This window comes from Pituophis catenifer, unplaced genomic scaffold (assembly GCF_029215685.1).
Source record: "Pituophis catenifer annectens isolate HBS135680 unplaced genomic scaffold, rPitCat1.0.hap2 SCAF_11, whole genome shotgun sequence".
NCBI lineage: Eukaryota > Metazoa > Chordata > Lepidosauria > Squamata > Colubridae > Pituophis > Pituophis catenifer.
The window spans coordinates 14,856,657-14,881,079 of record NW_027256891.1 but is presented as its reverse complement, the minus strand read 5'-3'; the positions used below and the strand labels follow the sequence as shown (position 1 = coordinate 14,881,079).

General features: G+C 42.4%; 1 protein-coding gene across 1 annotated transcript in view; it reads right to left on the bottom strand.

The window, feature by feature from the left end:
* Positions 1-24,423, bottom strand: part of DACH2 (dachshund family transcription factor 2) — a 322,657-nt gene that overhangs the window by 55,409 nt on the left and 242,825 nt on the right. Inside the window, exons 5-6 of the mRNA XM_070951865.1 lie at positions 13,857-14,012; positions 10,037-10,209 (exon numbers count right to left, since the gene is read on the bottom strand). Coding sequence (XP_070807966.1) covers positions 10,037-10,209; positions 13,857-14,012 — 329 coding nt within the window. The remainder of the gene's footprint in view (positions 1-10,036; positions 10,210-13,856; positions 14,013-24,423) is intronic.

Here is a 24,423-nt window from a genome sequence, read left to right as displayed (position 1 = left end):
CAGTTTGATTCATATACTATGAAAACTCTTGTCCCAAAGGTGGTTTTTCAAGAGGCAGCTGGACTTTCTCGCTTTTTTTCCTAGAAGACATTTCGCTTCTCATCCAAGAAGCTTCTTCAGCTCTGACTGGATGGTGGGGAATGGAAGGATTTATACTCCTTGCAGACAGCTGGTCATTTGCATCCTTTTAGCGGGCCGTTAAGGTCACCTGGAAATTTATCTGTGTCACTGTGGTCACCTGAGTGGTGCAAATATTCAAACTCTTATGTCTGTTAGATTGTTTGAAACCCTTAGTTAGATGAAACAGTGCATCATAAGGCAATAATTTTTGAATCAATATACCTCAAATGGACTAACTTACAAAATGAGTCCAAGATGATGTAATATCTATGTTAGTGGTCAGGTCCACATACAGACAGTGGAAGCTCTGGATGTCCAGATTATACTGGACCAATAATTGGCATTTTAAGCACTCTTCAGTCCTTCAAGAACAATGAAAATCTATATTGTGGCTTTTGTTCAGATCACATAAATATTTTGCTCCTGCCCCGATAACAATACAACCTTTGCAAAGGTGGCTTAATCTGAGTTGGAAACAAACTCATTGTGCTCCAGGTGTTTTGGATTTCAGTTCTCAATTGCTTCAGCTACCTATTGGATCAGTGGTGAAATTCAAATTCTGTGTGCGTGGCTTGGTGGGCGTGGCAAGGGAAGGATGCTGCAAAATCCCCATTCCCTCCCCACTCCTAGGGGAAGGATATTGCAAAATCTCCATTCCCACCCCATTCTGGAGCCAGCCAGAGGTGGTATTTGCCAGTTCTCCGAACTATTCAAAATTTCCGCTACCGGTTCTCCAAACTACTCAAAATTTCCACTACCGGTTCTCCGAACTAATCAAAATTTCCACTATCGGTTCTCCAGAACCTGTCAAAACCTGCTGGATTTCACCCCTGTATTGGATCCAAAATATCCAAAACATCCTGTTTTTATTCAGAATTTGTCCATCTCCCATTCACAATAATCCACCCAGCCAACCTCACAGCAGATTCCCCCCCCCACTCTCTCTCTGTGTCTACCTAGTTTTGGCACAATCTACTTGACCTTCGTCCTTCAGATGTGATATTTCATAGTATCGATCTCCAAGCATTCAGCGCAATTGTGACCTACTGGCTTGCCTTGTTTATTTTTATTTGCACTGCGGCTATAATTACTTGCCCAAATGTTAATCTATTAATGAGTTCCTAAAGGACTTAATGGCATTTCTCTGCCAACAGGAATGTTTTTTCCAGTTCTTTTAGAATATTGGAAATTTTATTCACACAAGTTTGTTTCCAAACTTCTTTACAATCAAGCGGGCAGGCTGTAGGGCAGGGCATTAAATTCCTGATGAAAAAAGGAAGCAGAAAACTACAGAAGAAATGTTCCAGTCCAAGATTTGGTCTGAGGGTCAAAAGCAGGACACAAACGTCTGATTTTATGGGGGAAAAGAATGAGCATGGAAACTATCTTAACATATTTTTTTTTATTTATCTCATGAATGAGATGGCACCATGACTACAGTATCTCTTCAGTTTTTTTGGCCATCTCAAGATGGACTTTTCAAAGGGAATTGAGAAGATACGATAGTTCTTTTTAGCAAACTTCTTCATGACCACAAAGCTGAGATGGATGGCTAGAGAAATCAAATCAAATCAATGTCAGGTTTCCATGTCATCTCAAATAAACTGCACTCCCAAACAATTAATCTTTGCTGAAATATTCCATTTATTGAGTACGACAGATCTGGCCCCGACTTCGTCGTAGCCAATACTAACCCTCTGACCACCAAACCCTTCCCTTTCCATTCCCCAGTTCTCATCTTCTCATTGGCCATCTTCCAAGTCAGTCTCCCCAGCTTCTGACCTCAGCCCACAGGAATGTCCCCCTCCCATCCCATCTCCTAGGGGATATTATCTACAGAGAAAATAAGTAGGTGAAAAGTCAAGCCTCGTCTCCTCCTTTTTATGGCAGCATCAGAATGCTGACAATCAAATTGATAAATACTGCATGTTTGCTCAGACCTAGTATTGCTCAAAAGTGTTGGCTCGGTATTCACAAGTTAGCCTATGACTTTGTATTTAATGGAATGTATGAAGCCAATGTCTTCAGAGATCCTTTTCTATTTTAAATTGACAAACAATGATGTAGGCAGAGGGATGAATTATTGGTACATTTTTTCAGGAATTATTTAATCCGGTCAGCAAAAATTTATTCTCATTATTTGCTACATTTTGAACTGGGAAGGAGGCTAAACACAGGATCATTTACATGCACAATATGCTGAACTATGGCCCATCCAAAGAGTCTTTTATAGAAATCAACACATATATCTACGTGTCTTGAAAAATTACCCTACTTTCAGCATCAATTATTCTTTAATACCAGCTGTTCACTTACTAATTTCCCTGCATGGTGACCATTTCTCACCAAGTTTGCCTTTTATCAGGTTCGCCTTTCTGGATCGGGACGCCTTGCGCACGGTCACTCATGCCCTAGTTACCTCCCGTATGGACTACTGTAATGCTCTCTACATGGGGCTCCCCTTGAAAAGCACCCGGAGGCTCCAATTGGTCCAGAACGTAGCCGCACGGGTGATTATGGGCGCAGCTCGTTACGCCCATGTAACACCTCTCCTACGCGAGCTGCACTGGCTCCCGGTGGTCTTCCAGGTGCGATTCAAGGTGTTAGTTATCACCTTTAAAGCGCTCCATGGCTTAGGACCTGGGTACCTACGAGACCGTCTTTTGCCACCAATAGCCTCCCACCGACCAGTTCGTTCTCACAGGGAGGGACTAATCAGGGTACCGTCAGTCAAATTATGTCGACTGGCGACTCCCAGGGGGAGGGCCTTCTCTGTGGGGGCTCCAACCCTTTGGAATGAACTGCCCCCAGAGATACGGAATATCCCTGATCTCCGTGCTTTCCGCCGTGCCCTCAAGACCCTGATATTCCAACAGGCAGGGCTAAACATACAAACATGTGAATGATTTTTTAAATGTTATCTAATTCTGGGTTTTATTTAATTGACCAAACTAAGTAATAATTTTAATTAGCAATTTTATGATATTTGTGTGTCTATATTTTTCTTGACTGTACACCGCCTTGAGTCCTATGGGAGAAAGGTGGTATAGAAATATAATAAATAAATAAATAAATAAATAAATAAATAAATAAGTTGTTAATTGCAACCTGCTCAGATAAACAACAACAACAGCAAAACAAGTTAACAGAACTTCAGATGATCCTGGTATACAGTCAATCACAAACAAAATACAAGAAATTTGGAAAGGTGTTTCCTGATCATTACTTTACAATGTTCAGACTCTTACTGTGTTCCTAGGGAAACGGAACACCTCAGTGAGTCCATGAATATACAGAAAAATGCAGAATAAGCTATATATCAGGACTGTCAAACCTTGGCAACTTTAACGTTTGTGGATTTCAACTTCCAGAATTCCCGAGTTAGCCATGCTGGCTCTGGAATTCTGGGAGCTGAAGTCCACAAGTCTTAAAGTTGTCAAGGTTGGGCACCCCTGATATATATGGTTCCTTAGATACTGCTGGTATGCAAATCCCATCATCCCTGATCACTGGCCAGGCTGAAGGATGATGGGAACTATATACCGTATTTTTCAGAGTATAAAACGCACCTTTTTTCCCCCAAAAAAAGAGGGTGAAAATCTGGGTGTGTCTTATACTCCGAATGTTGCCCTGCCCAGCTTCTCAAACGGAGGTTTCAGAAGCTAAAAAAAGCCTCAGAAACGAAGCTTCAGAAAAAAAAGCCCCCAAACAGAGCTTCAGAAAAAAAAGCCTTGGAAACAGAGCTTTAACGTTGAATGCTATGGCAGAGAGAAGCTGAACTTTTCTCCCTCCATTCACAGTGGAGCTGCTGCTCCCTTTATGGTCCTCCCCTGGCCCCCTCCCTCCCAGAGACTACCTTAAAGGAACAGGCTGCAGCAGCTCCGCTGTGAATAGAGGGAGAAAAGTTCAGATTCTCTCTGCTGCAGCATTTAACATTGAATGGGTCAAGCAGCTGGAAGGGGTGAATTGTGACCGGGCGGAGCTAACCAGGTGTGGTTTTTACTGGTTTGGTAAACTGATTCAAATTGTCCCTACCGGTTCGCCCGAATTGGTCCAAACCGGTTGAATTTCACCCCTGCCTCCAATCCAAAGCAGGGTGAAGTCCTTTGAATCTACAGCTAGCATCGGAAGGGCAGAAAACTACAAAAATTCTTTTGCACCTGGCTCATACAACGTACTAAGCCCTAAAGTAATTTCTTTACTTTGGGCTTTGCATGTGGTGTGAGCCCACCCAGAGCATTTCATAAACCAGACTTCAAGGCTCAGCAAATCAAAGCGTATTTAGTTTAACTTGAGAGAACCATGTTTTTGTTTTATGTTTGTTTTATTTGATTTGTATACCGCCCTACTCCCGAAGGACTCAGGGCGGTGAACAGCCAGACAATAAAATAACATAGATACAAAAAATTTAAAAACCAGATAAAATCAGATTAAATCATTTTGGCCCAGACAAATTAAAACACCCCAATAATTTAAAAACAAATTAAAATTTACATATTTAAAAAGGGAAGAGATTAGGCCAAGCCCGCCTGATGGAATAAAAAGGTCTTCACAGCGCGGCGGAAGGTGCGCAGATCCGGGATCCTCCGTATCTCTGGGGGGAGCCCATTCCAGATGGTAGGTGCCCCCACAGAGAAGGCTCTCCCCCTAGGGGTCGCCAGCCGACATTGTTTGGCTGACGGCACCCGGAGGAGTCCCTCTCTATGAGAGCGTACTGGTCGGTGGGAGGTTATTGGTGGTAGTAGGCGGTCCCGTAAATAACCAGGCCCTAAGCCATGGAGCGCTTTAAAGGTGGTAACCAAAACCATGGCTTAGCTTACTGTGTAAATCCTGTCTGGTAATCCATTGGGAATTCCTTCTACCTTTCGCCCAGAAGAACAAAGAACTTGGGTTCCAACCCTTCAGTAGAGCATTTGGTTGAAATGCAATCTACAGTAGTGGCCAAAATTGTGGAAACCTTTTGGGAAAAGTGTATTTTTGAGGTTTGATGGCTAATAACACCACTTTTTTTTTTTTTTTTTTTTTAGGAGTTTCAAGATAATCATATTCCACTGCTGGATTGGCTTGGGAATAGCCCAGACCCAATTGAAAATCTATGGAGCCGACTAAAGAAACTTGTTAGTCACAAGTGACCCAGCAATAAAACCCAGTTAATAGAATTAATCCTTCAATCTTGGTTTCACGTTATAACAGCTGCAGAACTAAAAGGCTTGGTTCACTCCATGGGAAGGCGTTGTAAGGCTGTAGTTCCTGCTAAAGGTTACCCAACTATTAACTGATGTGGTCATCATTTTTGTGTATCTCGTTTTTTCTAGGGTGATAATTTTTGTACACCTTGTTTTTTCTACATGTTTCCCTTTTCTTCTTTATACTGCAACTGCTATTCTAATAGCAAATCCTTCATAAAAGTTATTGCATTACATTCTTGAATAAATTATCTTTCCGTTGATATATAATTTTATGGTACTACTACTCCAAAAAAAAAAAAAAAGTGGTGTTATTAGCTAGTTTTAGAAAATACACTTTTCCCGAAAGGTTTCCACAATTTTGGCCACTATTGTAGGTCCACTCTCTTTCAACTTTTTTGGATCTACGGCTGTAATCTTTTAATAAATTAAAATCAATCTCTTCCATCTCCTCACAAGGACAGGAGAAAATCCTGCAGAGGCTAGACAGCGTCTGCAACACTGGACAACCAGAACAGTGATCAGAATTAGCAGAAGCAAACTCCCTGTGTTGTTGAAGGGAAAGAATTCCACAACTCCATTTCAAAGGGAAGGTTGCCTTCCCTGAATCGCAGGAGTAGAACAGTGTTCTAAAAACACTACTTGCAATGCCAGATCATCTAGTTGGGTAACTCTTCTAGAAAAAGGACAAAAACACCCTATATTTGTTTCCTTTCAACCCACAGAGCAGAGGTGGTATTCAGCAAATTGTGAGCAGTTCTGGAGAACCGGTAGCAAAAATTTTGAGTAGTTCGGAGAACCAGTAAATACCACCCCTGACTGGCTTCGCCCCCATCTATTCTCTGCCTCCCGAGTCCTAGCTGATCAGGATTTTTTAGTAACCTTTCCCTGGAGTGGGGAAGAAATGGAGATTTTACAGTATCCTTCCCCTACCACGCCCACTAAGCCATGCCATGCCAATGTTGACATAAAATTTCCCTCCTTCACCTCTCTGGCTCCAAAAGACGTCATTTTGAAGCATCTGTTGTACTTTCGGGCAGCAGAAAGACAGTCTTTTCCCTTTAACTGGTGTTACGGTAGAAGGAACAAATTAGTCTGAACTGAGGAGGTCAGTGTAAGAAGTGAGTTGGGGCTGGGACACTATGCAGGAGAACTTCGGTTCACAATCCGTTGGCTCAGTGGTGGTCGGTGATTGAAACACATAAGGGAATATCTCTCCTGCCGCCTTGAGTCCGGAAGCAGTTCCATAGGTGGAAGGCATAGACATTTTGGTGAGGTAGCGACGTTTAGTACTATAAGGAGCCCCAGACCGCTCCTGAGTGAAGGAGTGGAACATTTGCCAGTTTGACCTGAGGTAATGGAATGTGAAGCACGTGGCAGTTGGAACAGAGTTCTTTTCAGGTGGGGAGGGGGAGTAGAATGTCTAACTCCTTAGCATCAGAGCATGTTAATATACCGTATATGAATATACTGTATATGAAATACTAATGATCTAAGGGTCATTTTGAAAATTCCTTTCTTAGCGAGCACCTAGAAGCCAAGAGGAACGTACGTGTCAAATTTCAAGTTTGTAGGCTTTACCGTTCTGGAGATTTCGTGATGAGTGAGTGGATTTGGCTTTTATATATATATAGATTGATTAGTCAAAAAAATCCCTTGTCATTTCTAGAGGTCTGGAAGAGGGGAAGATTCAACCTTGACTGAGACCACTCACTTCATCTATTTAAAAAAATTTTAAAAATCAGCTTTTCCCCAAAGTGGGCCATTTTTTTTTTTACTGCTCCGTCCACTTTAGATTTTTGAAAAATAAACCCACCTGACATTTTGTTTAAAATTCTGATCCTGCAGATGAATCCCGGTGAACCAAAGTTTCAAACAGTGAGAAAGTTTTCTCGGCGGGACTGTAAATCCCGGAAGGCAGAGATTTATAATGGAATTTTTGACAGCATCCTTAACTGTGGAAGTGGCAGTAGGAGCTGCTTAATCACATTAAGTTAAGATTATAGATGGCAAGGAAGTCTTTTTGAAACCTGGCTAGCGTGGCTTTGCTTAATTTATAGTGTTCTTGTCCAGGGGAAATCAAATTTCATAGTTGTGACATTTCTATCCACAGTTACTAAATGTTAACTTTGCTGAGCAGGCACCTTTGAGAGACAGGTGGTGGGATACTGCGGAGAGGAGAATGGAGATAGACAGCTTTGTTCTGGATGGTGAATGTGATGGATGGGGTACAGGACAACATCGTTTCGTTCAAAGTGTTTTAGAAGGAGCCAAGATCTTCTGATGGCAGAGAAGCAGCTCGGTGAAAGCTTTACAGAAAAGGGCTTCGAAAGATAAATGGCTGAATGAAGATATTCATGGAAAGGTTCTGCCTGAGTGCCATCAGACAAAGCTCTGATGCTCTGGTGGAGCCTGTGGAAATGCTTGGTTTGCATTCCTTTACCGCTGGTCTCAGGGACCGTCATTTTCACTTCCAAAATTGGCTGGATCAGCCTTCTCCAATGTGAGCATCTCCAGCAATGAGGAATGGTGAGGATTGAAGATCTCATTCCTGGAGACCTCCATGCGAGGAGTTAGCTAGGAAGGAGGACTCAGGGCATGATAGAACCACTAGGTCACGAGACCCAACAGGGTCTTGTGAAGTCCAGAGGGCAGCTGCCCTCCAGAACAACACTCTCCCTAAGATCCATACAACCCCAAATGTGTTGTCCTTCCAGAGAGGTTAAAATAGTTGGGTCTTATCACAGGCAGTGTTGTGTGACATTATGTAGCTCCCTACTTTGTTGAGTTGAGTTCTCTGTTGTTAAAATGGTTGTGGTTTCCTCCTTGATGTGGCCATTTCTGTTCTTGTTCTTAACCCACAATATTCGTTTTTGTACACTTCAATCCCACCTAACACGAGAGAGAAAGGAACCTATAACATCAGAAAGACAACAAGTATATATATATAGGAGCCTGGGGGTGGAGTCAAGAGAGGAATCAGCCTGGAGTCATTACATTCCCACAAATGGTCTAAATTAGGGGTCTCCAACCTTGGCAACTTTAAGACTTGTGGACTTCAACTCCCAGAATTCCTCAGCCAGAAAAGCAAAGCAAAGCTGGCTGAGGAATTCTGGAAGTTGAAGTCCACAAGTCTTAAAGTTGCCAAGGTTGGAGACCCCTGGTCTAAATCCAACCATCTTGAATTCCATTGACTCTTTTCTAGTGCCAATTTAGTGCTAATTGCTAGTTGACTAGTTTCTTGTGTATAGCAATAGCACTTAGACTTATATACCACTTCATAGAACTTTATAGCCCTCTCTAAGTGGTTTACAGAGTCAGCCTCTTGCCCCCCAAAATCTGGGTCCTCATTTTACCCACCTTGGAAGGATGGAAGGCTGAGTCAACCTTGAGCCAGTGAGATTTGATCCGCTGATCTGCTGAACTAGCAGTCAGCTGAAGTAGCCTGCAGTGCTGCACTCTAACCACTGCGCCATCTCAGCTCTTGTAGTATACAAGTATATACTTGTAGTCTTAGTACAACTGGGGCCCAGGCACCTGGGTCTTGTAGTCTTAGCGCAACTGCAGAATGTGATGCTTAGAACGAAATCCAATTAAAACAATAATTAAAACCCTTGAAGAGGGACGCAGTGGCTCAGTGGCTAAGATGCTGAGCTTGTCGATCGAACGGTCGGCAGTTCAGCGGTTCGAATCCCTAGAGCCGCGTAACGGGGTGAGCTCCCGTTACTTGTCCCAGCTTCCGCCAACCTAGCAGTTCGAAAGCACGTAAAAAATGCAAGTAGAAAAACAGGAACCACCTTTGGTGGGAAGGTAACAGGGTTTCGTGCGCCTTTGGCGACCAGGTCGCTCCCACAGAAAGGGACTCCTCAGGGTGCCATCGGCCAAATTATGTCGTCTGGCGACACCCAGGAGGAGAGCCTTCTCTGTGGGAGCCCCTGCCCTTTGGAATGAACTGCCCCCAGACATACGCAAGATCTCTGACCTCCGAGTTTTCCATTGTGCTCTTAAGACCCTGTTCTTCCGACTGGCAGGGCTAGCTTCATAATTGAGTTTTAAATTCGGAATTCTTAAATTTTTGGGTTTTTTAGCTAATTGGCCTTAAATGTAATACTTTTAATAATTTTTAAATATAAATTGTGATATTTGTATTGTGTTTTTACCTGGTTGTACACCGCCCCGAATCCTTCGGGAGAGGGGCGGTATAGAAATAAAATTATCCTATCCTATCCTATCCTATCCTGAGTCATGCCGGCCACATGACCACGGAGACGTCTTTGGACAGCACTGGCTCTTCAGCTTTGAAACGGAGATGAGCACCGCCCCCTAGAGTCGGGAACGACTAGCACATATGTGTGAGGGGAACCTTTACCTTTACCTAAAACACTTGAGCAATAAATCTTTTTTACTGGACCTGAATATTCCAGTTGTGGAACATGTGTGGTCCTGTTTCTTCACCCCTGGCATTCATCTCATTAAATTGGTGCTCGATAAGAGTTAACAGAATCCAATGGGGGCTGCACTTGGGACTGCTTGTGGGAACATAATGACTCCAAACTGCTTCCTCTCTTGACTCCACCCCTCAAGCTCTGCCCCTTCTTCTCCTACAGTATACAAACATCTCTCCAGCTGGTTTTCTGAGTACAGGAAATGTGCATAAGTGAAATTTTACTTCCTGCCGAAATGACATAATGTAACCCAACACTGACAGCGAGCTATGTTCAGATTCTTACCTTTATTACTGATGCTCCGGCTCGTGAAAGTGGGCTATGCATCTGGGCTGCTGCAGCCATGTTGGCGATAGTATTGAGATGGTTCATTTGATTCATGGCCATCGCTACCGAAGCAGGAGGTAGGCCAACCGGAAGAAGAGGATGGGGCATCATCATAAATGGCAGGTCTATCCCTGAAACAGGAGAACAGCAGCCCGTAAATAATTTAAAAGCAGTGATTTCCTAGGGTTTTCACCCATAAAAGAGGGCGAAAGTTTAATGGAACCAACTCAATTAGGACTATAATTAGCTTGAAACGTTTTCTACGTTTTGCAGTTAAAATTTAGCTTCAGGAATAAGCAGAACAGTAGATTTGTACTAATACATGGAAGAAAAATAGGGCAGATTTTTTGTTTTTTAAAAAATAGAAATAAACCTTAGGTGGTTACCCCCGTATTGAAATTAAATATATAATCAAAGGGCACAAATCAATGAAGACACTTCTCTATCTAGCAATTTACAACAAAAAAGAATTAATTCTGGGTTTTGTTTTGTTTTGTTTTGTATTTATTTATTTATTTATTGGTTCGATTTATATGCCGCCTTTCTCCGGAGACTCAGGGCGGCTTACAATGCGTTAAGCAACAGCCTTCATACTTTTGTATATGCCTGCTTAGTAGGGCTTTCGGCCCCTCCAAGTGGTGTTCTTTTTTATACAAAGTCAGCTTATTGCCCCCACAATCCGGGTCCTCATTTTACCTACCTCGAAAGGATGGAAGGCTGAGTCAACCTTGAGCCTGGTGAGATTTGAACTTGCAGTAATTGCAGGCAGTTGGTGCTACCTAACAGCACTTTAGTCTGCTGCGCCACCAAGGCTCTTTTTTGTTTTTGTTTTGCTAAAGTATTCTGATGTTTAAAACGTACAATAGAAATACTGTAATCATCATCTTTCAAAAGACCCTTGTGACTTGACTTGAATATAATATTCAAAAGATTCAGTTTTAAGATTGATTTTAAAATTACTTGACTCCTGGCAAGCAAAGCCAATCAGGAAATGCCTGGTTCCCTTTTAAAGACCACACAATTCCCTTAGTAACAGCAGTGATTCGTTTAACAACCACGGCTAAAAGGACTCGTTTAACAACTGCCTTGCTTAACGGTGGAACATTCTGCTCTCAATCATGCTTATAAATCAAGGACTACTCAAAGAAAATATATATATTTAATTATTCATGCATTAACAGCAGCTAGAATTGTATTTGCACAATATTGGAAAAGTGAAGAGATTCCTATTGAAGAGAAGGTGATTAGGAAAATATTAGAATGTGCAGAAACGAATAGACTAACACTAGCAATTAAAGAGAAAGAACAAACTGATTATTATATGATATGGGAAGTATTTTATCAACGGTGGGGGGGGGGGGAAGGAAATTGGAAATAAAGGAAGAAGACAATAAGAATAGAAAATATATTAAAATAGAGATAAGAATAAAAGGGCAATTGATAATAGGAGTATGATGAGAATAACTATGCTTAATGTTATTATTGGATTTGTACTAGAAGATACATTATGAAGGAAATGAAGAGTTACACAAGGTATAATTGTTTAACGTATATAATTTGTAGGAGGATGTTGCACAGAAATATTTCAAGAGAGATGGATTGTTTATATATGTTTTTAATGGAAAATAAATAAAAAACTTATTAAAAAAAGAAGTCAAGGACTACTTATCTTTGGAAGACGGTATGACGCCAGAAGAGATGCTGGGAAAATCCTTATATCTACCTCTAGATTTATATTTACACAATACACCAGGAGCTTATGATTGGTTTGGAAAGAATGCGTGTTGTGATATCTCTTGTTTCACTCACTCCATCCAGCCCACATTGACTGCTAATGGCAGTCTTTGTCCACTCATTAACTCTTCCCCTGCAGCCTCGTAATCTTTTCCTTCTACACCGTAGAGTTTTAGTGCTTCCAGACACCATCTGTCTGAACGGGGCTGCTCATCTCTTTACAATCCGATTGACATGCAAACAACATGCAAATGACAAACAGAATGTAACAACCCTTCATTGTTTTAAGGGACAATATCTCAAAAGGTTTTTGCAAAGGGGGTGAAGGGAGGAGGAAAGGAAAGAGAAGAAAAATGCATCTGCTTCTGCAGATCGGGCAGAATTATTTCTTATTCAATAAACACTCCGAGCACCACACGGAAGACAACAACAACAACAGCAACAAAATTGTTAAGGATATTGTTGTTGTGTTACCAACCAGCAGAGTGTAGAGCACAGAGAAACGTTGCTGAGAGCAATGAATAAGAGATGTGCAAACTGGTTTATCAAAAGTTTACTTTATAGTGAAAAAACAATCTCATAGTCTTTAAATCAATCCAAGTCTTTGCCAGTTAAATCAGTCCAGTGATACAAAAACTCTTCTTACCACACAAACAGTAGTTGGTTAGAATAACAAGTTCACTCTGGTTCACAAACCACGATGGTAGCAGATCCATCCAACGACGATAGCACAATGATAGCAACTCCACACACAATGGTAGCTTATCATCAACTGAATACTTTACAGTACCTTTCTTAAATACGTTTACAACCAGTGATTATCTAATTACAGCATGACTCAGCATTACAATGAATCAGCAGTAAAACTTTAAAGTCACACAATACATATTCATATTAAAGTCACAGAACACATATATTGCCTGGACAACTTGTTAGGCTCAAACCATATCCTAACAAAAATGATATACAGCAGGTTGGGCAGTATTGCAGGCTAACTCTGCTCACAGCCAGGAGTTTGATCCTGGCCAGCTCAAGGTTGACTCAGCCTTCCATCCTTCTGGGTGGAAGAAGCTCCATCCTGGAGCATCCACAACTTATGAAGGCAAGCCATTCTACTGGTTGATTGTTCTCACTGACAGGAAATTTCTTCTTAATTCTAGGTTGGATCTCTCTTTGATAAGTTCCCATTAGCATATTGCACACACAAAAAAACCATGCCTAAATTCCAAATGTAAATACAGGGGGAGAAGAGAGAGGATGGAAGAAGAAGATTGAAAAATGGGATTGAAATGTTCTGGCATTTAATGACCTCATTGTCCCACAGAGATTATGACATCACTGGAGAACTCCCCGTCGAATGCCAACATCTCAACGGTGCCATTAACACAACATGCTTAACTGGTTCCTGAATTAACCAATTTGTTGGATTAACACAATACATTAACCACCAAATAGTTCTGAAATAACCAAATGGGTTACATTAACAAAGCATGGTAAGGAACCCGCTTCCCCAAAGTTTAACATGAATCAGTGTTAACCAGGATAAAGACAGCTACTAAGAAGTTACTCAAAAGATGCTTCAGGCAATCTCAGTAAATCCTGAGGTAAGCAGACGTGAGTCACACTCCCCAAACCAGGTGCTAAAAAAAAACTTAAGACTTTGAGTCCTTTCCTTGCACTGCCTGAGGATAATTGAAAAAAAAAAAGGATTATGCTTAGAAAGCTTAGATGGAGCTTGGCCATCTCATATTTCCAAATATACCATCTTCATTAAAATTCATCAGGCCCTCTAGTCTAGAAGCCACCAATTTACCAATTCACACTTCCACAAGAAAAGCATGGAAAGAAAACATATGTAAGAGCCTTGGTGGCGCAGCGGACTAAAGTGCTGGCAGACAATTCCATCCGTCCCTCTTCCTATTCTTGGCAGTGAAATAAGAAATGGCAGCTAAAGAGGGTGTCTCCCTCCGCTTGATGACAGGGCCGGTCCCGGGACATTTCTGAACCCGCCAAGATGCTGGAATGTTTGTGTTTGCATACGTACTGTTTGTGAGCAGATGGTTCTGCTGCAGAGGACTAAGTGGGTGAGCGCTCCCCAAATTGGCTTGCCCTGACAGTGCCGCGTGGCTAATCCCGTGATGAGATCCTGTCGGAATCGGCGACTGAAGCTTCTCTTTATCCCACGAGGATTCACTTCCACCTAAAAAAAAAAAAAAAAAGCACACAGAACATTGATTGTTCCCTTCTTTTAAAGATAGGTTGTCAAACCTGCCACAACTTACACCTCTAAATAGAAACAATCTCCGGCTCCATTTGTTGAGAAAGGTATAGTTTATTAGAGATTAAGTGTATTGCAGTATTGCAAAGCCAGAACTGAGAATCGCGCGCCCAAATCCCTAAATTCAACTTTTCCTTCCCTTTAGCTGTCTCTCATTGCTGTCTCTCGTGTAACCACAGAAAACCACTTGAAGAGACTAGAAGCATTTGAAATGTGGATTTACAGACAGCTGTTACTTATAAGCTGGGTTAATAAAATCACAAATGAGGAGGTGATAAACCGCCTGGGAATGCCAAGGGAAATCATCAAAGACATTAAAAAAACGAAAGTTAGAATATTTTGGACATGTGATGCGACACTCAGAAAAATACAACATCCTTCACTTAATCCTCCAGGGAAAGATTGAAGGCAAATGAGGTCCAGGCAGAAGAAGAACATCATGGCTTCAAAACCTAAGGGACCGGTTTGGACAAAACTCAGCAGCACTTTTTCATGCGGCTGTTGACAAAAATAGGATGGCCAACATGATCGCCAGTGTCCGATGACGGATATGGAAGAAGAAGAAGGAGAAGGAGAAGGAGGGGAAGGGGGGAAGAAGAAGAAGAAGAAGAAGGAGGAGGAGGAGGAGGAGGAGGAGGAGGAGGAGGAGGAGGAGGAGGAGGAGGAGGAGGAGGAGGAGGAGGAGGAGGAGGAGAAGAAGAAGAAGAAGAAGAAGAAGAAGAAGAAGAAGAAGAAGAAGAAGAAGAAGAAGAAGAAGAAGAAGAAGAAGAAGAAGAAGAAGAAGAAGAAGAAGAAGTAGTAGTAGTAGTAGTAGTAGTAGTAGTAGTAGTAGTAGTAGTCGGGTCACCATGGGTCCAGCCAAAGGAACAATCTGGATCTAAACAGCCCCAGTACATACCTATCAGGAGCCCTGGCTTGCAGTACCTTTCAAGTGTAATTAATTTGCAAACCTCCTAATTGACTGAAAAGAGCCCACTGTGTTGTTTACAGCATGGGGATTTAACAAAATCTGCAAATCTCAGAGCAGGGAAGGATACCCACCAACCGGGGCACGTTTATTTCTCAACAGAAAACCACAAAAATCAGTAAATGCATGGGTGCTGTTGATATAAAAGCATTTTCTATACATTCGACAATTCAGATTTTGTTAGTAAATTTTCAACAATCCAGGCAGAGTGTCTAGATTTTTGGGGGGCGGGGGGTAGGAGGGTGAGCGGCAGATAAAATGTAGAGACTAACAGATCTGAGTCATCTTCTATCATCTAACGCTTTCCATTGTGAGGCCTCTGTTGCATCACAAGTTGCTATCAGTCATGGTTGAACTGTATTTTACTGAACTAAGTTACCCCAGGCTCAGGGGTGAAATCCTGCAGGTTCTGGAGAACCGGTAGCTGAAATTTTGAGTAGTTCGGAGAACTGGTAGCGGAAATTTTGAGTAGTTCAGATACCACCTCTGGCTGGCCTCAGGAGTGGGGAGGGAATGGGGATTTTGCAGTATCTTTCCCCTGGAGTGGGGTGGGAATGGAGATTTTGCAGTATCTTTACCCTGCCACGCCCACCAAGCCACGCCCACCAAGCCATGCCCACAGAACTGGTAGTAAAAAAAAATAGAATTTCACCACTGCCCGGGCTGGGCTCCCAGAACAGACTAAACCCTGAATCATGGTTTATATATCACCAATGAATGGTTCAGCAGTGTACATTAAGCCAAAGAAAAATAAAACTTATTATCATTTGATGTAACATGTGAACTCCACCAATATTGATAAATAATCTCTATTTAAGGCAAATATATATATAATCCTTATTGACATTCTGATGTTGGCCTATGACCTTTATAAAGATTGATTTGATTTACAGACTATCCAGGAAGAACATTCACTCTCTCCCTTCAATCTGGTCAACTCTTCACAAGACTCTTCTCTCGATGTAAAAATAGACACGAACCAAACATCGCTTCATCTTAACCAGGGGTGGGTTCTACTTACTTTTACTACCGGTTCGCAACGGGATCGTGCACGCACAAAGTGCAGATTGCCAATGATGACATCTGGGGCAGTGGGCGGGGCCTCCCACCGGTTTTACTACCGGTCCTTGCAAACCGGTCCGAACCGGGGGTGTGAGAGATAAGTTCTCTCAGGATTAGCTGTAACTATTGATTGGTTATCAGCTTGTAAATTTGGACTGGACAATCATGCTGCAGTATTTGATTTCAAGTCTTTCCTGGGCTTTTTCCAATGGACATTCTTGAAGTATAAGGGAGGGCTTTTCCAGCCCAAAGAGAGACACAGAGACAGGCTCACACAGACGAGGAGAGAGACAGAGACTTGCATACGCCACAGAGCCTCCATGGCTGAAGTCACTTCAATGGAGCAAAAGAGCTGAGTCACTGCCTTGCTCCCGAGGAAGCAGACAAAGGACCGAGAACTCCCTATGCTGAGGGAAGACTCCATGAAGAGCTGATGGACTTCGCTAAGAGGAGAGCTTTTGGCTGTTGGTGTTTTCTTGTAGGCTTTGCTTTCATGTGTTTTTATTAAAACAAATAGTTTCTCAAGACTCCTCTCTCGACTTGCATGTTTTAGTGCGTTTGTGTGTGTAATTGGATCACGGTCTATTGTGCACAGAACCTCCTTCATAGGGGGCAACCCACTACTGATCTTAACTACACTCTAAACCAGCATTTCTCAACCTGGACAACTTTAGCTTGGCGTAGCATCAGGGTTGGGATTCAGCCGGTTCGGAATGGTTCGGGCGAATGAGATGCTAATTTTATATCTGGTTTGCTGAACCGGTTGTTGCAAGGACTGGCTGCCCCCCGCCCCCTCCCCCCCGGCCATGGTGCAGTAGGCTGAGTAGGCCACGCCCACCCAGCAACCGGGCAGAGAACCCCTTGCTAAAATTTCTGAATCCCACCCCTGCGTAGCATAGCTGGCTAGGACATTCTGGGAGTTGAAGTCCAAGCATCTTCATGTTGTCAAGATTGAGAAATATTGGTTTAAACCCTATGTCGATTTTTTCCACCTATACATACAAATCAAATCACTTTTAGGAGATTTCTGCACTAAGAAATGAATTTCTCCCTTCCCAGCCCTTCTACTCAATAAAATGATTCCATTAGTTTGGGAACTAATAAAAGGAAGGTATGGTTGGCAAAGCACAGCTGGCTAGGGAATTCTGGGAACTGAAGTCCACGCATCTTCAAATTGCCAAGGTTGAGATTGTACTGGTTTAACCCCAATCCCATTTTTTTTTTTTTTTTGGCATATAAATCAAATCACTCTTACGAGATTTCGACTCTAAGGAATGTCTTTCTCTCTTTTTGCTCCTTCCACTATTTTGCGAAGTGGTAAAAGGAAGGTATGGTTGAGAGAGTCGGTCTGGATTATTGACAATGCCAGGAATTCATTAACTAGATTTCCAATTAGAATCCATAATATTTCATTGACACGTAAGAGACAGTGGCAGGGGAAAATGTATCTTAATTGAAGATAACAGCAGAGAAGCATTCTACATTCTTTATGATGAACACTTGGCTAATAAATGTGATTCATGTTATCAAACAGTAAAATCCGAAAGATCAATGACGGAGCCAAAAAAAGGGAAAAGCTCCATCATTTTTATGCTCACAGCCGAGCGATGAATTATCTTTACTAGTGCAAATGTGTAATTTGCAAAAACGATGAGCTTTGCATAGGCAAAGAAAGATGCGATTATGCCAAGTTAAATTATATCATATGTTCTAATATAATGTGGCGTAATTGCAGCGGAGTTCAATGGTACGGCTGTATTCGTGTCAGCCGGGTCATCGTAAATTCCACACATTTTACAAGGATGACCTCAAATCCATATTGACTGAAAGGGGGTGCAATTCAGACCTTGTCTCTAGATGTATCTTCTAGAAATGACAGCGTTCCAGAATGTAGAGCTCTAACAGGTCACCACGTACCAAGCAGCTCTGAAAAAGTAGAAGTTAATTTGCTTGGAAACTCGGGTTCTTTAACTGTTTAATTCCCACCTATGTTTCCACATTTGGGTGGATGGGAGGCTAACCTTCTCTCATTTCAATACAAAATACTCCCCAAATAAGAAAGATATCCTAGGACAATGATGGCTAACCTTTTTGCCATTCCATGCCAGGAGGGGGGGGGGGGGGCGGGGGGATCACGCATGCACATGCCCGCATCCATAATTCTATGCGCCCTACCCCCGCGCATAAACGCACGATCCCCCCCCCTGCTCACCCTGCTCCTGGCACGCGATGGCCCAGTAGGCTCATTTTTCTCTCTTACCTAGTTCCAGAGCCTTTCTAGCAATCTGGAGAGGGTGAAAACGGCCTTCCCTATGGACAGGGAAGGTACCACACCAACGGAAGTGGTACCTATTTCTCTACTTGCATATAACATGCTCTTTCAAACTGCTAGTGAGTAGAAGCTGAGGCGAGTGATAGGAGCTCACCCTGCCACCAGTGCTAGGACTCGAACTGCTGGGGCAAAGACTATCTCCAGCATCATGAAGCCACCAAGTCTCCGTCTGCAGAGTGAGAATAGGTACATAGGTCACATCATCTTTGCAAAGCAACATGGCATATTTATTGTCATTTGCTCGCTCTTGTGGCCACTCGTGATTGTAAGAATAATTGCAGCCTCTGACAACCTTTTACTGGTACATTAGATCAGCGGTCACCAACTGGTGGTCCGTGAGAAAATTTTGGTGGTCTGCAGAAAAATTATTTTAGACTGTGCGGAAGCAGATAAATTGACCAAAAAATTAAAAGATAGAGATCAAACATAAATATGTTTATCTTGGGAAAAATTCTATAGGTGGCTAGAGAAGAGGAAAATATAACCCAAATTAGAAGAGGAATTATAAGTACTGAGAAATTTATATTATACAAGTTAAGTGAGGTCGGATAGACCTAATTGTTTTATAAAGATATGTAAGATGTTCTGTCTTCTCCAGATTATAATATAGATATACAGTACCGAGTACTAGATTATTAAGGTACTGCTTATAGATATGCTAGTTTTGTTGGTTTTCGTTGTGTTGTCTTGTATGTTTTGTTTGTTATTTATATAATGTGCCGTTCTTCTTTTGTTTTTAATGGAAAATGTAAATAAAGATTATTTAAAAAAAAAAAAAGAATAATTGCAGCCTCTGACAACTTTGTACCGGTACATTAGATCAATGGTCACCAACTGGTGGTCCGTGAGAAAATTTTGGTGGTCTGCAGAAAAATTATTTGCATTTTTTATATTGCACTAAATCAGGGGTCCTCAAACTACGGCCCCTGGGCCGGATACATGCAATGAAGGTTTGTGTTGCTGCAGAGAGTCTCCCCCTTCGGGGTCTTTTTGTATGGGTCAGAGGGGGACAGAAATTCCGACTCGGGGTCTGCTTTAGCCTCCTGGTGCTTTGGGCAAAGGCTGGAGGGAAGTGCCACTGGTGGCGAAGAGCCAGAGGACCTTGTTCCAGTAGGACTGCATCATGGTCTGGAACTGGCTGACCATCTTCGCCCACTGAGCTTCCAGGTGCTGGCTCCTAGCCTTGCACTCCCACAGGTCTTCCCTCTGCTTGGAAAGTCCTCAGTGAGATGCTTCTGCTGAGCCTCCTTCTTGGTCAGATCCAATTTGAACTGAGCCAGGTGTTTTGCCAATTCTTTCTCGTGGTGGCTGCTTAGCTCCAACAACTGCTTCCTGTTGGGGCCCTAAGGAGCCTGGGTGGGCAGGCGAGGAGTGGCAAGTAGAGGCTGGCAAGGGGCCCCTCAACATGAGTGACATCGAGTTGGCCATGCCCACCCAGTCACATACATAACCATCTTGCCACACCCACCCAGCCGGTCATTAGGCAGATCATATTAGTGGTTCCTGAGGTCTGAAAAGTTGGGGACCCCTGCATTAAATGTTCTTTTCTTCTACATGTAAGGCTACTTTGCATCCCCATTAACTCTTGAGAATTCAGAGTGAGAATGCAATAAGCCACTTGGTGTTACATATTTACTGGCTTCACCAGAGAGATGACAAGAAGCTTCAGCGAGTAAAACACTTTCCACCTAGTCATTAATTCTGGTTTCCCCCCCAAAATGGGGTCACGGTTATTTGAGACCAACATTTTGTTTTGTAATTATATCCTGCTTCCTGAACGTTTTTTCCCCCTACCTAAAAAAATGTTAGCTAGATGCTGCACACACAGTCGACCCCAAAGAGGGTGTGTTATCGCTTTCCTACATGAGTAGATACCGTATTTTTCGGAGTATAAGATGCACTTTAGTTTTTGGGGAGGAAAATAGGGGGAAAAAAATTCTGCCTCAGCTTACCAGGTATATTCATCTGGCTAGCATCCTTAGCCTGGTCAGCTTCAGCACATTAGTTCGCTGGTTGTGAGCGTGCGCGGAGGCAGCGATCGGCAGTGATGTGCTTTGGCAATCCCCGCAGCCTTGAACGGCTCAAAAATGGAGCGTTTGGAGGCTGAAAACGCGACATGCAGAGCCCAAAAACACAAGCCATTGTCTGTGGCAATCTCTGCAGCCAGGAAGAAGACACGCGGAGGCCGACAGGTGGGCGGGGCTACATTCAGAGAATAAGACGCACCCAAATTTTCAGCCTCTTTTAGTGTGGGGGGGGAGTGCATCTTATACTCCGAAAAATACGGTAAATGGAAAAATGCATTCCATTTTGTGGAATGGGACAATTTTTTCTTTCTGTCTCTTCCGCTGAAGTTGGCCATGTCAGAAGCAACTGGGAGGGCTCAAGAGATTCATCCACGTTGCAATTTTATTAATATTATTTTTTTTCTCGGTTATGAAAACTTTTCTTGGGTGGGCAAAGAGCATAAATATTCCTCCCTGCTCACATATTACAAGGCCTTTGGGCAAGAGATATAACGGAAAGAGAAAAGCCTATATTCAAGCATAATGTCCAAACAAATTATTTACACTTAGATATTTTCCTCCCATCTTTTTTATCTTAGGCAGCAAATATTTTATACAAATGGCAGGATGACAGCTGGAATTCAAAAGAGGAGGCTGAAACGTTAACCATTTCAGATAGGTAGCTGATATCCCTTTGCTGGCTGAAAAAAAAGAAGTCTTAGAATGAAATTAAAAATAAAAATAAGCTCGTATTAAATATGAGTGCTAAACAGGGGTGAAATCCAGCAGGTTCTGGAGAGCCGGTAGCGGAAATTTTGAGTAGTTTGGAGAACCGGCAAATACCACCTCTGGTTGGCCCCAGAGAGGGGTGGGAATGGGGATTTTGCAATATCCTTCCCCCAGGAGTGGGGAGGGAATGGAGATTTTGCAATATCCTTCCCCCAGGAGTGAGGAGGGAATGGGGACTTTGCAGTATCTTTCCCCTGGAATGGGGTGGGAATTGAGATTTTGCAATATCCTTCCCCCAGGAGTGGGGAGAGAATAGAGATTTTGCAGTATCTTTCCCCTGGAGTGGGGTGGGAATGGAGATTTTGCAGTATCCTTCCCCTGGAGTGGGGTGGGAATGAAGATTTTGTAGTAACCTTCCCCTGCAACGCCCACCAAGCCACACCATGCCCAAGCTACGCCCACAGAACCGGTAGTAAAAAAAATTGAATTTCACCACTGGTGCTAAATATTAAGAAGACAAAGATAGTTTTAATCAGTATTAAATGGTGTTTTCCCTCTCTCTAGGTCTAAGTACAAAGAGAATATTGGCAAGCCAATCCCATCAAGGAAAGCCATAAGAAAGACACAAAGGCTAAGGACATCCCAATCAAACCAGATGATGCCTAGGCAGGGGGTTGGACTAGAAGACCTCCAAGGTCCCTTCCAACTCTGTTATTCTGTAAGAACAGAAAGTCAAAGGCAGTGGTCTTTACACCGATATTGTACAACTGTTGAAAGCCAGACATTGAGAATGAGTTGGTGGGGGGAATAGATGTCTTCAAATTTCAATTTTTGGAAATGCTAACTAAAAATATCATGGCCTGCAAGGATAGCTAACCAGTCTTAAATCAAATACTGTAAAAGCAGATCCTTCCACCCAAGTGATGATCAACTCACATATGTTGGGGTTGACACACTAGAAAATGTGATCAGGATTGGCAAAGTTGGGGGAAACACACAAAAAAAAAGATGACAAACGATTGGATTAAAGGTTGCTGGAATGTCCTTTAAGAGGTAGACGTCCGAGCTAGAAGGTAGGGTTAAATACACCATCAGTTTGGAATCATTGCATCCAACCCCCCCTTGAATTCCATTGACTCTCATCTAGCGCCAATTTAGCTTTGACTGTTAGTTGGCCGGATTCTTGTGTATAGGGAACAACAATAAACTGTTTTGTGCTTCGAACTCTACGAATGCTTCTAGTTATTTGCTCCTGACAAAAGATAATGGAAAATGGCCTGATCCTACAGTCGTGATTTTGAACAACAAGACTTGAATGTCCAAACACAGGTAGCATTTTTGGGAACCTCCCTTTATATCTGACAACTAAATACGGAAAGGTGAGAGACTGAGCAGGATAATGGCCCAACATGCAGGACAAGTTTGCCACATTCCCCTCCGTCTTAATGTCTACCGAAGGTTGAGGAGAAGCACAAATGTTTTAAACAGATCCATGATCAAGACAAACTTGGTACTGAAACATTTTGCCTGTCAAGATGAATCAGTTTCCGTGGCTGGTAGAGAGAGAGAGAGAACAAACAAACATGTTTTTAATCATAATTAACACCACTACAGGTCCGCATCATTTACTAAACAGTGGATGCAATGTGTAAATTAAGATGATGATCCATATCTGGATTCATTCCAGAGAATGTCTGCTTGATAGATGCTGAGAAAGGAAAATAAGGCACTGTGTTGCAGAGAGCAGAGACAGTGCCTGTTCTATTTCCTAGAATCCTACAGCTGAAAGGATCCTTTGAGGCCATCCATACCATCCCCGTTCTGTGTCGGAATCTAAATCTAAGCCTCTCATGTTCTTCTGTCTGAATACATCCAGTTAAATACAAACCATTAAATGCATCTAATATTCTAATCAAGGAACTACCAAGGAAAAAAAAACCACATCCTCATTAACTACTGTACACAGACAGCAAACCCTACACTCCCTTGTACTGATGATGTTGCCTAGTTGGGTAATGAGATGTCTGCAAGCAAACAACCAACCTTAGAGTGCACCAAGGACTATGAACTCTGCAGGGGACATACCACGAGGTTCTGTCCACTTAAGGAAGCTATAAACCGGGGGTCTCCAACCTTGGCAACTTTGGGAGTTGAAGTCCACAAGTCTTAAAGTGGCCAAGGTTGGAGACGCCTGCTATAAACCACCTTTTATATAAGGGTATTATAAATGCACATGTTCTCCTGCGGGAAAAGGTGCATCTTATACTCTGAAAAATACGGTAACTTAATCTACAAATCCTGAATCCTCTATCAAGCCAAGACCCAGTTTAAACCAGCCAATCCCTGGACATTAGCTTCTTAATTAATATGAGGAAAGAATTCCCTTTATAACAATTTATGACACAGTGTTTCCATTCTGTTTACTGAATTCTCAGAGTTAACGGGGATGCAAAATGGTTTTACAACATCTAATGCACAATGTTGTCAGAGGCTGCAATTATTCTTACAATCACGGGCATCCATCGAGAGGGCAAATGACAATAAATGTGCCATGTTGCTTTGCAGAGATGATATGATTTATACACCTGTCTAAGGGGGACGTGGTGGCTCAGTGGCTGAGCTTGTCAATCGAAAAGTCGGCAGTTCAGCGGTTCGAATCCCTAGTGCCACGTGACGGGGTGAGCTCCCGTTCCTTGTCCCAGCTTCTGCCAACCTAGTAGTTCAAAAGAACATAAAAAATGCAAGTAGAATAATAGGGACCACCTTTGGTGGGAAGGTAACAGCGTTCCGTGCGCCTTTGGTGTTTAGTGATGCCGGGCACATGACCATGGAGACATCTTCAGACAGTGCTGGCTCTTCGGCTTTGAAACGGAAATGAGCACCGCCCCCTAGAGTCAGGAACAACTAACACATATCAAATGCTACATTTGATTGGAAAACTTTTCCTCTGGCAGCTAGAGTGGAAGATAGCTGGTAGGACAGTAATTTTGTCAACTTTCTAAAGGCACTTTGTGGGTATCTCAGAAAAGGATTTCTTGCTAAAGGATTATGAGATCACCATCTAGATTTATCTCTTAAAACTGGCTCTTTCTATCTAAGGAAGGAAAGTCTGCAACATGCAAATTTGTTTTAGTGTTTGGTGGGTATGAAAAATTTCAAAAACTACTTTTAAGTTCAATCAGTTGACATTGTTTTCTCCTTTGGTTTCAGATTCATTCTATCTATCTATTTATTTTT